Raw genomic sequence first — 13878 nt, 5'->3', positions numbered from 1 at the left:
CGTCCCCTGGGACGACCAGCCAGTTTGAGTTGGGTCAGAAGGCAGAGTTAGACCCGAGCAAAGAGGAACAGGATCAGTGCTGGTGAATTATCAGGCTAAAACACGGACATGACATAGTCCGATTTTTACGTTAGAGAGACCATTCTGGCAGCAATGTGGAGGACGATGGATTTGAGGGGTGACAGCACTCATGCAGCTCCAAGTGATCCCCAAATTCAAGAGACTCTGATGATCATCAGCCTTGGTCTAAGGACCCCAGCCAGTGTCAATGGGAATGCAATTGGAAAAGGAGGACTGCTAGCAGGGGCATACACTTCCTCTCTCCTGCTGCCTCCTGCCACTTGATAATGGCCACCTGAAGCACGGTACTGAGAAGAAATCTACAGCTAAAATCTAGTCTCAGTGGCGGGGAAGTGCTTTTCTATCCATTGGTGATATCCTTCTTGAGCCAAAAGGTGAAAGTGGATCAGATGTGTGCTGATTATTTCCAAAACTGTATTACAGTGTTCGTTAGAGGTGTAAAAGTGTGCAAAATAGAAGAAGTAAAAGAAGATGAGGGATTAAAAGAAAACTGGAAGGAGGAGGAGAAAGTAGGGATTAGCGCAAATGTGGGAGTGGCATTCAGAACTGTGCATGACCAGAAAGGTGAGGCCTAAAAAGGAACAAGAAACCCCATATGTCCTTGTCAACCTTCATTCTCAACACAACATGAAAATCTGTCCACACTGGGTTTCTCCTGGAGGGGAGTCCACAGGTTATCCCAGGGATGCTAGTAAAAAATGCAGATCTTTGGGCCCAAGTGAATCAAAATTTGGCCTTGCAAGATAGGAAACTCAATTAAACACAGTAACTGAAAACAGAGTTCTCCACTCTTGGGTCAGATGGACTGGCACTACAGCCCCAGAAGTATGACATTTACTGTATAAGAAAACATGGCTGATCACAATACAGGGAGATGAGTTTATAAACTGTATTGATGAATCGCCTTAAAAGTTGATGGTGTTGGGGAAAACTAGAAGGATGGCTAGGTCTTGCCAGATCCTACAATGTAGAATCAAAAATTACATTTTCTAGATTTTGTAATAAATCCAGATTGGTTATAAGTCCATACACGTAGGTTGCAGAACTGCCTAGAGGAAGCCTCATTTGGGGTCATCTAGGACCCAAGGAGTCATAATTCAGCTAAACTGCATGAAGTCATGTCATAATAAATACCTTCTTAAATTCATCTTCTTTTTCATTGACATCCACCTCAGGAATGATATTAGCCTCATAATCAGTGCTTTCACCTTCTTCTGTTTCACTTCCAAAAACAACATGTTTCCTCTGTTCTACAGATAAAAAACAAAAATGTATATATATATGATATTTGATGTTGAGCATTTAGTTTATTCCACATACCCAAATCTTCTTAGGAAACCCCTTCTTTAAAAGTTTTTAATCTAAATATGTAAGACTTGTTTCAGTAGGAATCATCTTTGAATTCAATTTAAATCACGCATCTCAACAGAATTGCAATTCTACTAAGAAATACTCTTTAAATATACTCCTTCTTGGTATACAGAATTAAGAAAGATTTTAAGTGGACTTTATATATTATCTTTCCAAAATATGTGTCAGGGTGCCTGGGTGGCTCAAAGTGTTAAGTGTCTGCCTTCAGATTGGGTCATGATCTCAGGGTCCTGGGATCAAGCCCCACGTAGGGCTCCCTGCTCAGTGGGGAGTCTTTTTCTCCCTCCCCCTCTGCTGCTCCCCTTGCTTGTGCTCTCTCTCTCTGTCAAATAAATAAAAATCAAAAATAAAATAAATAAAATATGTGTTTACCTTTTGAGTATTTTAACTTAATGAGCTAATTGGAGTTTTTGACACTTCTGAAGAAAGCTACACCATTTAATTAAACTAAGTAGAAAACTAATTAAACTAAGTAGAATTAAACTAATTCTAATTAATTAATTAAACTAATTAAACTAAGTAGAAAAACTCAAAGAGAAATAAGACAGGCCATGGATACTTTTTAAATTTAAATTTAATTAATTAACTTATAGATATTATTGGTTTCAGAGATAGAATTCAGTAATTCATCAGTCTTACATAATATCATATGCCCTCCTTAATGTCCATCACCCAGTTACCCCATTCCCCATCCCCCTCCCCTCCAGCAACCCTCAGTTAGTTTCCTATGATTAAGAGTCTCTAGCAGTTTTTCTCCCTCTCTGATTTTGTCTTATTTTATTTTTCCCTCCCTTCTCCTTTGATCCTCTGCTTTCTTTCTTAAATTCCATATATCAGTGAGATCATATGACAATTATCTTTCTCTGATTGACTTATTTTGCTTAGCATAATACCCTCTAGTTCCAAGGCTGTGGATAGTTATTTAAGCTCATAATTTCTTAGTCTTAGCACTACTGACATTCTTGGTTATGGAAGGCTGTTCTGTGCACTAAAGAATGTTCAGCAGCATCCCTGAGCTCTACCCACTAGATGCCAGTAGCATCCCCTCTGCTATATGACAACCAAAAATGTCTCCAGACATTTTAGCATGCTGTGCTAAAAGAAAAAAGAGAGAGATTAACATAGCAGGCCTAAGACTTGTTTGCAACATTGGTCCTTGGTTGGCATCTGATTCCCACCATTCTCTAGCTGACATAAAGTGTTCCCTGTGCCTAAGTAGTTTGTGCAAATGGTGTAGTGTATGCTGAACACATTTTCCTTCAGGGAGTCTGGAATTTGGGTACCTGCTAAGCAGAAGGCACGCACTTGAGAACATATCCATCACTCTTGTGATTATAATATCATAACTCAAACACTGTAATTAGGAAGCAAAATTACCTGGTAATGGTTTTGCTGTTTTCCCACTGTACTTCACTTCATAAATATTTTCAAATATTAATATAAGTTCTTTGACAGCTTCTTCCACATGCTTACTTTTGTGGTTTAGAATATCAGCCCATTCTTTTGTGTATGTCTATTAAATAAGGCAATGACTATTAATTTACAGATGCTTAAAAATACTGTAAAAACTATTAATATATAATCTCTAAAAGTATAATTAACATCACTTGAAAATGGCTAGAGGGGGTGCCTGGGTGGCTCAGTGGGTTAAGTGATTGCCTTCAGCTCAGGTCATGATCCCAGGGTCCTGGGATCAAGCCCCACTGCAGGCTCCTTGTTCAGTAGGGAGCCTGCTTCTCCCCTGCCTGCTGTTCCCCCTGCTTGTGCTTGCTCTCTGTTTCTCTTTCTCTTGCTCACTCTCTCTGTGTCAAGTAAATAAATAAAATCTTGAAAAAAAAAAAGAAGAAGAAGAAGAAGAAGAAAAGAAAATGACTAGAGATAGTTGCCAATAGCATAATGTTTTAGATCCAAAACTGTCAATGGCTAAAGGCACAGCTGTAAGGTCCAAGTAAAGAAAAGGAAGAGAGAAAAAGAAAAACTCAAAGTCTTTGACTTTTATCTGACTCAATCACACGTAAAAATCTACATTCACATTTATATGATGACTGGCACCTGGCTGGCTCAGTAGGTAGAACAGGCTCTTAACCTTGGGATCATGAGTTCAAGTTCCAAGTTGAATATAGAGTTTACTTAAAAAACAAAAACAAAAACAAAACAAAGAAAGAAATAAAGAAAAAGATTTTTTTTAGAAAGCTGAAGAACAAGAGAGATAAGGATGTCAAATATTGAAAATGAGAAGTGGTTTCAAAAAAGGACAATCCAAAGAGTTGCTTTGAGATTCAAACAAAATAAGGTTTTAAAGTGAGCATGAGGCTCATTTATGCCAGGTCTCTTTTTAAGAGCTTCCCATGTGATAACCCATTTAATTAAATGACAACCACTTGGGATAGGTAATATCATTGTCCCCATTTCACAGATGAGAAAACCGAGGCTCAAAGAATCAGCAACTTGTCCAAGGTCACATAGCAACTGGACAGGGCAGGAGTTTGAAACCAGTGTTGTCTGATTTTAAACCCAGGGCTTTGCCATTCTGAACTTTTCTAATAGGCTTTGGGAAGAAATTAAGAACTAATTAAATTCAGAAAAGAAAACTGACCTATGAGGTTGAACAGGTCTTTTGACATGTCTATGACGTCCATACCTTTTATGGAAGAGAAAAATAAAAGGGAGCAGCCAACATGGGCCTTCAAACTCACTTCTGCAAGGGGATCTGAGCCTGTCTAAGCAAAAACCTCCACACAGACAAGCCTCAGAAAGTCCCATATTTCTCATGCACTGTCTTTGCATGTTCCTTTCTTGACTACTGGATTGAGAGAGCTACTTCTAAGTCTCTCTCTCTCATTTATTCCACTTTGTGTGTATCTGAACCCACCCTCATCTTTTCTCAGTCTCAGAAGAAGTGGTGTTCCTCCTCTGACCTGGAGATACCCTCTGATGCCCTCCCCACTGCGCCAGCTCTTCCCACCTGGGTCCATCACCTATTCATTCCATTCTTTCTGGTTAATTCAACACAGTGGTTAACACTGAATGACAGTGGTGAGAGCCACATCAGACGAGCAGGAAAAAGAAACAACTCTAAAGAGGCAGAACCCAGATTAGTGGTCATCCAGGGCTGGAAGGGTTGAGATGAAAGATATTCTAAAACTGTGATGATGGTTGCCCAACTCTGTAAATACACTAAAACCACTGGACTGTATACTTTAAATGGGTACATTGTTATGTTGTGTGAATCATATCTCCATAAAGGTATTAAAAATATTAATTTGTGCCAGAAATAATCTGAGCCAGGAACTGGGGAACACAGATGGAGATGGGAAATGAAAGATGGGAAAGTGAAGGCAGCGTGCATGGGAAGTTTGGCTGTGAATGAGAAATGAAGGGAGGTATGGGAAGGTTTTTGTTTGTTGGCAAGGAAAAGACAATAGAACATATTAGACTGCTAGTAGGAGGGGTCTGGTGGAGGACGAAAATGAAGATCGAGAAGAGAGGGAAGACGACTGGGGGAGGAAGGTTGCCAAGAGGGCAAGAAAGAGTGGGATTTGGGGCCCATCTGGAGGACCAAGATTTTGAAAAGAGGTTGGAACTTCCTCGCGAGCCTTCTCAGAACTGTGTGAAGAGCAGCCTGAACTGAAGGGCAGTCCAGGGACAGAATGGAAAACCGTCAAACTAATTTTCTTTCTTTTTTTTTTTTAAATGAGATATAATTCACAACACTATACCACAAAGATTACCCTTGTAGAGTATACAATTTATTGGTTTTTAGTATATTCACAGAGCTGTACAACCATCCCTGCTATTTCCAGAATATTTTCATCTCCCCAAAAAGAATTCTCAGACCCATTAGCAGTCCCTCCTCGTTCGCCCATCTTCACAGACCTGGCAGCCACCAATCTACTTTCTGTCTCTATGGAGCCAAGCTGATTTTGTTGAAATAACTTTTAATACCCTTTGATGTATTTACCAGTCTTCCTATCATAACTTGGATCACATTTCCCTGATTTTCTATTCCCTTTGTGTCCCTATCGAGATACAGATATGTCAGTCAGGGTTCAGTCAGGAAAACAGATGCCGCACCAGCTATTCGACCCGACAGAATGAGAGAACGTAATATAGAGAAGTGATTAAACAACTGTTAAAGGACTCAAAAAGGCAAAAGGGGACACAAGTCACACGGAGAGTTACCTCAGGAAGCAGCTCCCGAACCTGGAAGAGCAAATGCAAGAGGCTGGAGTTTCTAGAACCTGGAGCTTCTAGAACCTGGAGCTGGGAAGTGAGGGAGCTGCCCAGCTGGCGCTCCTGCCTCAGGGCGGGGCCTTGTGGGGTTGGTACATCGGAGAAGCACAAGAAGCAAGTTCTGGAAGGGCTGGAAAAAGCTAGGACCTAGGATTAACTGCCACTGCAGCCAAGAAAATTTGTGTGACTATATTGGGAACAGGAAGAAAAGCGGGAAAGGGCAAGTCTCTTCTTTCTCCTCCAACCTCCTTCTATCACCACTATTGGCAAAGCCTAAAAGGAAGCCAGCAAAGATTTATCAAAGGTAAAGGCACTTTGCCGAGTCCCAGGCTCAGCATCATGGAGCAAAGGATCCAAAGTGAAGCCGGTGGATGATAGCTTTTTAAAAAAAGAACATAATCTCTCCTAAAACCACAGTTAGATGCTCCAAGTCAAGGACCACTTCCCTGACTGCAAATATCCCTGGTTCCCAAATATGGTTTGAAACCACCAGCTGGCCCACACTAACCTCCCACAAAAATCAGCAGTACGTGTAGTGTTTCCAAAACTTACTTCTGTCCAGAATATTACCAGACTTGCCCTGTCATTATAAATCTTACTCTGCCTTCATTATAAAGGCCCACCTGATGACAGGTTTGTGGAAGAGCAGCCCACATATTACTAGACTATGGATCCGTCTGATGCAAGTGACTGGCGCGTATTGATTGGCAAAGCACTCTTCAAAATTCCACCTCTTGTATCTTTTTTTTTCAATTTATTTATTTTTTCAGCATAACAGTATTCATTGTTTTTGCACAACACCCAGTGCTCCATGCAAGACGTGCCCTCCCTATTATCCACCACCTGTTCCCCCAACCTCCCACCCCTGACCCTTCAAAACCCTCAGGTTGTTTTTCAGAGTCCATAGTCTCTTATGGTTTGCCTCCCCTTCCAATTTTTTTTTTATAAACATATAATGTATTTTTATCCCCAGGTGTACAGGTCTGTGAATCGCCAGGTTTACACACTTCACAGCACTCATGATAGCACATACCCTCCCCAATGTCCATAACCCCCTCCCCCTCTCCCAACCCCACCTCCCCCCAGCAACCCCCAGTTTGTTTTGTGAGATTAAGAGTCATTTATGGTTTGTCTCCCTCCCAATCCCATCTTGTTTCATTTATTCTTCTGCTATCCCCCTAACCCCCCATGTTGCTTCTCCATGTCCTCATATCAGGGAGATCATATGATAGTTGTCTTTCTCCGATTGACTTATTTCACTAAGCATGATACCCTCTAGTTCCATCCATGTCGTCGCAAATGGCAAGATTTCATTTCTTTTGATGGCTGCATAGTATTCCATTGTGTATATATACCACCTCTTCTTTATCCATTCATCTGTTGATGGACATCTAGGTTCTTTCCATAGTTTGGCTATTGTAGACATTGCTGCTATAAACATTCAGGTGCATGTGCCCCTTCGGATCACTACGTTTGTATGTTTAGGGTAAATACCCAGTAGTGCAATTGCTGGGTCATAGGGTAGTTCTATTTTCAACATTTTGAGGAACCTCCATGCTGTTTTCCAGAGTGGTTGCACCAGCTTGCATTCCCACCAACAGTGGAGGAGGGTTCCCCTTTCTCCACATCCTCGCCAGCATCTCTCATTTCCTGACTTGCTAATTTTAGCCATTCTGACTGATTTGAGGTGGTATCTCATTGTGGTTTTGATTTGTGTTTCCCTGATGCCAAGTGACGTGGAGCACTTTTTCATGTGTCTGTTGGCCATCTGGATGTCTTCTTTGCAGAAATGTCTGTTCATGTCCTCTGCCCATTTCTTGATTGGATTGTTTGTTCTTTGGGTGTTGAGTTTGCTAAGTTCCTTATAGATTTTGGATACTAGCCCTTTATCTGATGTGTCATTTGCAAATATCTTCTCCCATTCTGTCAGTTGTCTTTTGGTTTTGTTAACTGTTTCCTTTGCTGTGCAAAAGCTTTTGATCCTGATGAAATCCCAATAGTTCATTTTTGCCCTTGCTTCCCTTGCCTTTGCCGATGTTCCTAGGAAGATGTTGCTGCGGCTGAGGTCGAAGAGGTTGCTGCCTGCGTTCTCCTCAAGGATTTTGATGGATTCCTTTCTCACATTGAGGTCCTTCATCCATTTGGAGTCTATTTTCGTGTGTGGTGTAAGGAAGTGGTCCAATTTCATTTTTCTGCATGTGGCTGTCCAATTTTCTCAGCACCATTTATTGAAGAGGCTGTCTTTTTTCCATTGGATGTTCTTTCCTGCTTCGTCGAAGATTAGTTGACCATAGAGTTGAGGGTCTATTTCTGGACTCTCTATTCTGTTCCACTGATCTATGTGTCTGTTTTTGTGCCAGTACCATGCTGTCTTGATGATGACAGCTTTGTAATAGAGCTTGAAGTCCGGAATTGTGATGCCACCAACTTTGGCTTTGTTCTTCAATATTCCTTTGGCTATTCGAGGTCTTTTCTGGTTCCATATAAATTTTAGGATTATTTGTTCCATTTCTTTGAAAAAAATGGATGGTATTTTGATAGGAATTGCATTAAATGTGTAGATTGCTTTAGGTAGCATAGGCATTTTCACAATATTTATTCTTCCAATCCAGGAGTAGGGAACATTTTTCCATTTCTTTGTGTCTTCCTCAATTTCTTTCATGAGTACTTTATAATTTTCTGCATATAGATTCTTAGCTTCTTTGGTTATGTTTATTACTAGGTATCTTATAGTTTTGGCTGCAATTGTAAATGGGATTGACTCCTTAATTTCTCTTTCTTCTGTCTTGTTGTTGGTGTACAGAAATGCAACTGATTTCTGTGCATTGATTTTATATCCTGACACTTGACTGAATTCCTGGACAAGTTCTAGCAGTTTTGGAGTGGAGTCTTTTGGGTTTTCCACATATAGTATCATATCATCTGCGAAGAGTGATAGTTTGACTTCTTCTTTGCTAATTTGGATGCCTTTAATTTCTTTTTGTTGTCTGATTGCTGAGGCTAGGACTTCTAGTACTATGTTGAATAGCAGTGGTGATAATGGACATCCCTGCCGTGTTCCTGACCTTAGCGGAAAAGCTTTCAGTTTTTCTCCATTGAGAATGATATTTGCGGTGGGTTTTTCATAGATGGCTTTAATAATATTGAGGTATGTGAGGCATGTGCCTTCTATCCCTACACTTTGAAGAGTTTTGATCAGGAAGGGATGCTGTACTTTGTCAAATGCTTTTTCAGCATCTATTGAGAGTATCATATGGTTCTTGTTCTTTCTTTTATTAATGTGTTCTATCACATTGATTGATTTGCAGATGTTGAACCAACCTTGCAGCCCTGGAATAAATCCCACTTGGTCGTGGTGAATAATCCTTTTAATGTACTGTTGAATCCTATTGGCTAGTATTTTGGCGAGAATTTTTGCATCTGTGTTCATCAAGGATATTGGTCTGTAGTTCTCTTTTTTGGTGGGATCCTTGTCTGGTTTTGGGATCAAGGTGATGCTGGCCTCATAAAATGAGTTTGGAAGTTTTCCTTCCATTTCTATTTTTTGGAACAGTTTCAGGAGAATAGGAATGAGTTCTTCTTTAAATGTTTGGTAGAATTCCCCTGGGAAGCCATCTGGCCCTGGGCTTTTGTTGGTTTGGAGATTTTTTTTTTTTTTAGATTTTTTATTTATTTATTTGACAGAGAGAGATCACAAGTAGGCAGAGAGGCAGGCAGAGAGAGAGGAGGAAGCAGGCTCCCTGCAGAGCAGAGAGCCCGATGCCGGGCTCGATCCCAGGACCCCGAGATCATGACCTGAGCCGAAGGCAGTGGCCCAATCCACCGAGCCACCCAGGCGCCCCTGTTTGGAGATTTTTGATGACTGTTTCAATCTCCTTACTGGTTATGGGCCTGTTCAGGTTTTCTATTTCTTCCTGGTTCAGTTGTGGTAGTTTATATGTCTCTAGGAATGCATCCATTTCTTCCAGATTGTCCAATTTGTTGGCGTAGAGTTGCTCATAGTATGTTCTTATAATTGTCTGTATTTCTCTGGTGTTAGTTGTGATCTCTCCTCTTTCATTCATGATTTTATTGATTTGGGTCCTTTCTCTTTTCTTTTTGATGAGTCTGGCCAGGGGTTTATCAATCTTATTGATTCTTTCAAAGAACCAGCTCCTAGTTTCATTGATTTTTTCTATTGTTTTTTTGGTTTCTATTTCATTGATTTCTGCTCTGATCTTTATGATTTCTCTTCTCCTGCTGGGTTTAGGGTTTCTTTCTTGTTCTTTCTCCAGCTCCTTTAGGTGTAGGATTAGGTTGTGTACTTGAGACCTTCCTTGTTTCTTGAGAAAGGCTTGTACCGCTATATATTTTCCTCTCAGGACTGCCTTTGCTGTGTCCCACAGATTTTGAACCGTTGTGTTTTCATTATCATTTGTTTCCATGAATTTTTTCAGTTCTTTAATTTCCTGGTTGACCCATTCATTCTTTAGAAGGATGCTGTTTAGTCTCCATGTATTTGGGTTCTTTCCAAATTTCCTCTTGTGATGGAGTTCTAGCTTCAGAGCATTATGGTCTGAAAATATGCAGGGAATGATCCTAATCTTTTGATACCGGTTGAGACCTGATTTGTGACCCAGGATGTGATCTATTCTGGAGAAGGTTCCATGTGCACTAGAGAAGAATGTGTATTCTGTTGCTTTGGGATGAAATGTTCTGAATATATCTGTGATGTCCATCTGGTCCAGTGTGTCATTTAAGGCCTTTATTTCCTTGTTGATCTTTTGCTTGGATGATCTGTCCATTTCAGTGAGGGGAGTGTTAAAGTCCCCTACTATTATTGTATTATTATTGATGTGTTTCTTTGATTTTGTTATTAATTGGTTGATATAGTTGGCTGCTCTCACGTTAGGGGCATAGATATTTAAAATGGTTAGATCTTCTTGTTGGACAGACCCTTTGAGTAGGATATAGTGTCCTTCCTCATCTCTTATTATAGTCTTTGGCTTAAAATCTAATTGATCTGATATAAGGATTGCCACCCCAGCTTTCTTCTGATGCCCATTAGCATGGTAAATTGTTTTCCACCCCCTCACTTTAAATCTGGAGGTGTCTTCGCGTCTAAAATGAGTTTCTTGTAGGCAACATACTGATGGGTTTTGTTTTTTTATCCATTCTGATACCCTGTGTCTTTTGATTGGGGCATTTAGCCCATTAACATTCAGGGTAACTATCGAGAGATAGGAATTTAGTGCCATTATTAGCCTGTAAGATGACTGTTACTGTATATTGTCTCTGTACCTTTCTGATCTACTACTTTTAGGCTCTCTCTTTGCTTAGAGGACCCCTTTCAATATTTCCTGTAGAGCTGGTTTGGTGTTTGCAAATTTTTTCAGTTTTTGTTTGTCCTGGAAGCTTTTGATCTCTCCTTCTATTTTCAATGATAGCTGGATAGAGTATTCTTGGCTGCATGTTTTTCTCGTTGAGTGCTCTGAATATATGCCAGCTCTTTCTGGCCTGCCAGGTCTCTGTGGATAAGTCTGCTGCCAATCTAATATTTTTACCATTGTATGTTATAGACTTCTTTTCCTGGGCTGCTTTCAGGATTTTCTCTTTGTCACTAAGACTTGTAAATTTTACTATTAGGTGATGGGGTGTGGACCTATTCTTGTTGACTTTGAGGGGGGTTCTCCGCATCTCCTGGATTTTGATGCTTGTTCCCTTTGCCATATTAGGGAAATTCTCTCCAATAGACCTTCTGCTCCCCTCTCTGTTTCTTCTTCTTCTGGAATCCCAATTATTCTAATGTTGTTTCATCTTATTCCACCTCTTGTATCTTAACTTATCACTTATCTAATAGTAATAGCATCTGCCGGTGAGATATCAATGCAATCACCACATTCAAACTCAGTCACACTTTATCTGTTCTAATTTCCCTGATTTGTGTGATCGGTTTCTCTTTCTATGCATATAAAATTTCTTTGTTAGTGTGTGCAAAGGAAATTCTATCTGGTACTATGAATTTTCCTCCCACTGACCAGCTCACAGTGTCACAACAGTTATAGGTACATACCAATAGAAAATGATTATCACTGTAAATGGGACAAAAAGAAGGATACTGGTAGAGGTATTTCCTGTTCCTTTGTATTCTGCTTGTTTATAAGTAAGACCTGGTGTGAAGTGCATAGAGTCAGATTCTAGAATGAATGAGAAGAAAATGACAGGCAGGAAATTACCCCTAGCACCCCCTCCACCCCCACTGGGGCAGGAAGCAGGAGACTTTTTCTTTGGAAAATTTCATTTGCTCAGAAAAGGCCTTTTCAGCATCTGAAGGGCAGTCCCTCCTAGAATAATACAGAATCCAGGAAACATAGCAGACAGGGAGAGTTCCAGGTTAATAATTTTGCAGCTGACCTAGAGGCTAATCAACCCAGGTTAAAAACAGGTAGTCAGAGGGCTCTGAGAGGAAGTCTCTTGGGGGGAAAATTGCGAGTCCGATATAATAGTGTATTTGAAAGAACGTGTGAAAACAGAAACAATAAGAAACCCCAAGCAAAACAAAAAAGTTGTTTAAGAAAAAAATACATTACATGTACAATACATGGTTCTGCATTTGTATGGGCGTAATTAAGTGTTGCTATTTACCACATTGTTTAAATAAAAATTACTTTATAACTATATCAAGAAAACAAGGGAGGAGTGTTAGAGGATAGGGTCAAAGAAATAAATGCTCACTTATTAAAGCAGGAAGCAAATAATGTGCAAATTTGTCATTCAAGAAGCAGTACCCAGATATACTACTTGAGAGATACAGTAATAATACTATAAGGAAAAGCTAAAAGTTTAAAATTGAGTGCCTTTCCTAGGACCCAAATTTTGATCTCCATATACTATTTTCTACTGGTAATGTGTAAAGGAATGAGGGCTGACTGGAGAAATGGGTGATCCCAGATCTGGGACAGGAAATGTACAAGATAAGCCTATGAAACCCTATAGTTCCAGAAAGCGAGGGAGCTTTCAAAGACTACCAGAGTCATATAAAAAAATATAGAAGCCAGCCTGAAGGATTGCACTGAACGAAGATGGAAAAAATTTTAATGCCAAAAAGACATTTTCCAAAAAGACATACAAATGGCCAAGAGACATATGGAAAGATATTCAATGTCCCTGATCAGGGAAATACAAATCACAATTATAAGACACCACCTCACACCTATCAGAATGGCTAAAATAAAAAACACAAGAAACAAGTGTTGGGTGAGGATGTGGAGGCAAAGGAACACTTTTGTACTATTGGTAGGGATGCAACCTGCACAGCCATACTGGAGAACAGTATGGAAGTTCCTCAGAAAGTTAAAAATAGAACTATTCTATGATCCAGTAATCACATTACTGGGTATTTACACAAAAAATGAAAGAAAAGAAAAACACTAATTCAAAGGGATCCATGCGCCCCTATGTTTACTGCAGCATTATTTATAATAGCCAAATTATGGAAGCAGCCCAAGTGTCCACCAATAGATGAATGGATAAAGATGTGATATGTAGAAACAATGGAATATTTTCCCACCATAAAAGAGAATGAGATCTTTCCATTTATAACAACATGGATAGAAACAAAACAAAAGATCAATGAACAAACAGGTAGACAAAAACAACAACAACAAAAAAAAACAGAAACAGACTGATAAATACAGAAAACAAACTGGTGATTGCCAGAGGGGATGAGGGTGGAGAGATGGATAAAATAGGTGATGAGAATTAAGAGGTACAAACCTCTAGTTATAAATCCATCAGAGAGATGTAAAGTACAGGATAGAGAAGATAGTCAATAATATTGTAATACTGTATGGTGACAGGTGGTGACTATGCTTATTGTGGTGAGCACCGAGTAATGTATAGAATTGTCAGATCACTGTGTTGTACACCTGAAACTAATTTAACATTGTATGTCAAGTATATTTCAACAATTAAAAAAGAGAGGTGCCGGGGCGCCTGGGTGGCTCAGTGGGTTAAAGCCTCTGCCTTCAGCTCAGGTCATGGTCCCAGGGTCCTGGGATCGAGCCCCGCATCGGGCTCTCTGCTTGGCAGGGAGCCTGCTTCCTCCTCTCTCTCTGCCTAGTTGTGATTTCTCTCTGTCAAAGAAATAAAAAATTAAAAAAAAAAAAGAGTGGTGCCTAATCGTATTTTCTTCCTGAGAAACAGTGCTAGCAC

General features: G+C 39.9%; 1 protein-coding gene across 1 annotated transcript in view; it reads right to left on the bottom strand.

Annotated features, from left to right (window-relative positions):
• Nucleotides 1–13878, bottom strand: part of DNAH8 (dynein axonemal heavy chain 8) — a 348142-nt gene that overhangs the window by 258378 nt on the left and 75886 nt on the right. Inside the window, exons 18-19 of the mRNA XM_046005485.1 lie at nt 2830–2965; nt 1216–1331 (exon numbers count right to left, since the gene is read on the bottom strand). Coding sequence (XP_045861441.1) covers nt 1216–1331; nt 2830–2965 — 252 coding nt within the window. The remainder of the gene's footprint in view (nt 1–1215; nt 1332–2829; nt 2966–13878) is intronic.

Source organism: Meles meles, chromosome 5 (genome assembly GCF_922984935.1).
Source record: "Meles meles chromosome 5, mMelMel3.1 paternal haplotype, whole genome shotgun sequence".
NCBI lineage: Eukaryota > Metazoa > Chordata > Mammalia > Carnivora > Mustelidae > Meles > Meles meles.
This window is presented reverse-complemented; position numbering and strand designations above follow the sequence as displayed.